Here is a 2489-nt window from a genome sequence, read left to right on the forward strand (position 1 = left end):
GATGCCTGCTAGCAATTCATATGGTACTTTGTGATCAATACTTTTAATCCGATCAGAACCTTCACTTTTAATATTTGAGACAACGGTGTATTCAAATGGAGCCTACCATACTATACCTGTCTTCTTGAGTGTGACTAGAGTCTCCAGATTTTGCACAGTATGTCCATCTGTCATCCGGCGAGCAACCTGATCAACATGCGATAAATACTTTGTTTCTCACAGAATGCACTAGACTCGAATTGTTACTGAGGAAAGCCTTCTCTTCCGTTATTATTTTTGCAATTTCTTCAATCCAATTCTGCGAGACTTGAGCAAATCTCGTGGTCTAGGGCTGGAACGAATGTTGGAAGCACATCCTGCGATTCGATCAAAACCGGTGTTGAGCAAATACTTGGATAACAGATACCTAGTCAAAATGTCTCTTTGCGCAGTGCAGTCATGACAGAAGTTCGTGAGAGTTGGACCATCAGTCTTTATTTCACCCATAACACACAAGATCAACGTTTGAGCCATGCGATTCTATGTCGTTGTTATCCTTTTTCAAGTCATACGCAACCCATCATTGGCAATCTATCTGAGAGCCGACCAATTCAGTGATCTGGACAAGACCGACACAGCCCTCTCTCCGTCTCGTGCAATCAAGGCTACGAGATCATACGAGCTTGACACTTGCGGTCATGGAAGTAAACGAGGACAGCTCCAAACTTCTTCCCAATTCTCGCACATCCGTCACTCAAATTCCAGACCACGGGGACACTGAACCACTTCGCGCATTGGTTGCTCGTTCGAGACCAGCTCATAGTCCCAACAGTGAATCAATGGCCAACAGGAGGGATGCTGAAACGAATGCCGTTAGCACAAGACGTCTAGAGCCCTTTCCTGTGCCGAAACAACCAGCTGGACCGCTGAAAGATCTTCTACACTTCCTTTTGGGTGCGCCTGAAGAAGAAGCTTCAGTGAAAATACCGATGTCTATGGTCAAAAGAAGTGAAATACCAATCGCAAAACCTGTTGTTGATGTCTCGATGCGAGATACTAAGTTGATGACGTGGTCAACGTCAAAACTTACTGCTGATCAATTTCTCAAATCCACGCCGACCCCTGCAAATCCTGAGACTAAGAGATTGGCTTTAGTCTTGAGCCTCGAACAACTCCTAATGAACAAGGACTTGAACAGCCCGGGGTTAATTACCCACGAAGAGATACTTGACCGGTTTAATTCAAAAGAATTTGGTCTGTCGCCTTTAGTGATTGAGGGATTCCAGCATTTCCAAGGCACCGACAAATTTGAAAAATTTGCTTTGAACTTGCGGGATGCAATTTTCACCTTGTGGAAAGATGAAGGTCGCACAAAAGATACGGTAACGGAAATGTTAATACCGAAATTGCAGCATAAGCCTACGGGGATGGATCTGAAGATTTTCGACAGTACGATCGCTTCATACGCAACATTCCTTCAAAAGGTGGCCGATAAGGCGCATGAATAGAGATATGAATGAAAGTATCTCTTGCGAGAAAGTGTCGCGCATCTGAGTAAGTTAATTCGACGGGCATGCGAATGAAGTGCTGTGAATTGGTATATAGGTGGCATTATAAAAAGATTCTCCTTTTAATATATGTTGATATTCTAGTTGGGTCGTTTTTAACAATACTACATGAAAAGGGTGCAAAGATTCGTGTCTGCTGAATGAGCACACAAACGTGCGGTTCCGTTTTGATGCTGTGAAAAGCCCAGCCAATCGCAACTGTCACTCATGATCTGCAACGGGGTTGCTATAGAAAGTGGGTGGTGAAGATGTTAAAGATGACCGGAGAGAATTCAGTCAATGCGTCACAATTAAAAGAAGATGGATTGTAAAGTTTTGCTTCCACCACTGAAAGAATTAAATTTAAGTCATTTCTCAAAAGAAAGCTAGTTTTACTTCTGTTAATGGAGTAAAAAACCCTAGATCACCTGCTTTCCAGAATTTCATCACCATCATTCTCACTAGTACTGGTAAGGACCCCTCATTATTATAACTGACCAAAAAAGTTTCATGCGTCTTCTTGAACAGTGGTATGTGTGCATACACCATGAAAAAGTACACCACAGAATCGTAGATCGTAAACACTTCGTCGTATCAAGCGATTAAGGGCATATAGAGACATACATTTGAGCCCCTCTGCGCCAGAAGCTATTTTCACATGCAAACTTTTTGTGCAAGCCCTCATCGTGCAGGGGCTGCTCTCGTATCTTGCTTCGTTACGCATATTGCTGCGGGGCTGCCGTAGCTATTTGCTTAGAGGAAGTTAAGCTAAGATCATCGACCTTTCGCTCTTTCCAAGGACCAGTACGAGTGTAGCGGTTCGCAATACGGAACCACCGAGTACTAAAACCTTCACCAAGGCAAATGAACACTTCTGTTCAAAATCGAAACTGTATTGAATTAATTCAGTTGAAAGTTGCTATGTATTATCTTATTACACGGCTATACCTACTCGGCCCTGAC

General features: G+C 43.1%; 1 protein-coding gene across 1 annotated transcript; it reads left to right on the forward strand.

Moving 5' to 3' along the window:
* Positions 1–677: 677 nt before the first annotated feature.
* Positions 678–1487, forward strand: PHALS_09505 (uncharacterized protein; the record flags this gene model as incomplete). Its single annotated transcript, XM_024723559.1, has 1 exon — positions 678–1487. One exon carries the CDS (start codon positions 678–680, stop codon positions 1485–1487), a length of 810 nt encoding a protein of 269 aa, XP_024571751.1.
* Between the last annotated feature and the right edge of the window lie 1002 nt (positions 1488–2489).

The sequence above is a fragment of the Plasmopara halstedii genome (genome assembly GCF_900000015.1).
Source record: "Plasmopara halstedii genome assembly, contig: Scaffold_42, whole genome shotgun sequence".
Taxonomy (NCBI): Eukaryota; Oomycota; class Peronosporomycetes; order Peronosporales; family Peronosporaceae; genus Plasmopara; species Plasmopara halstedii.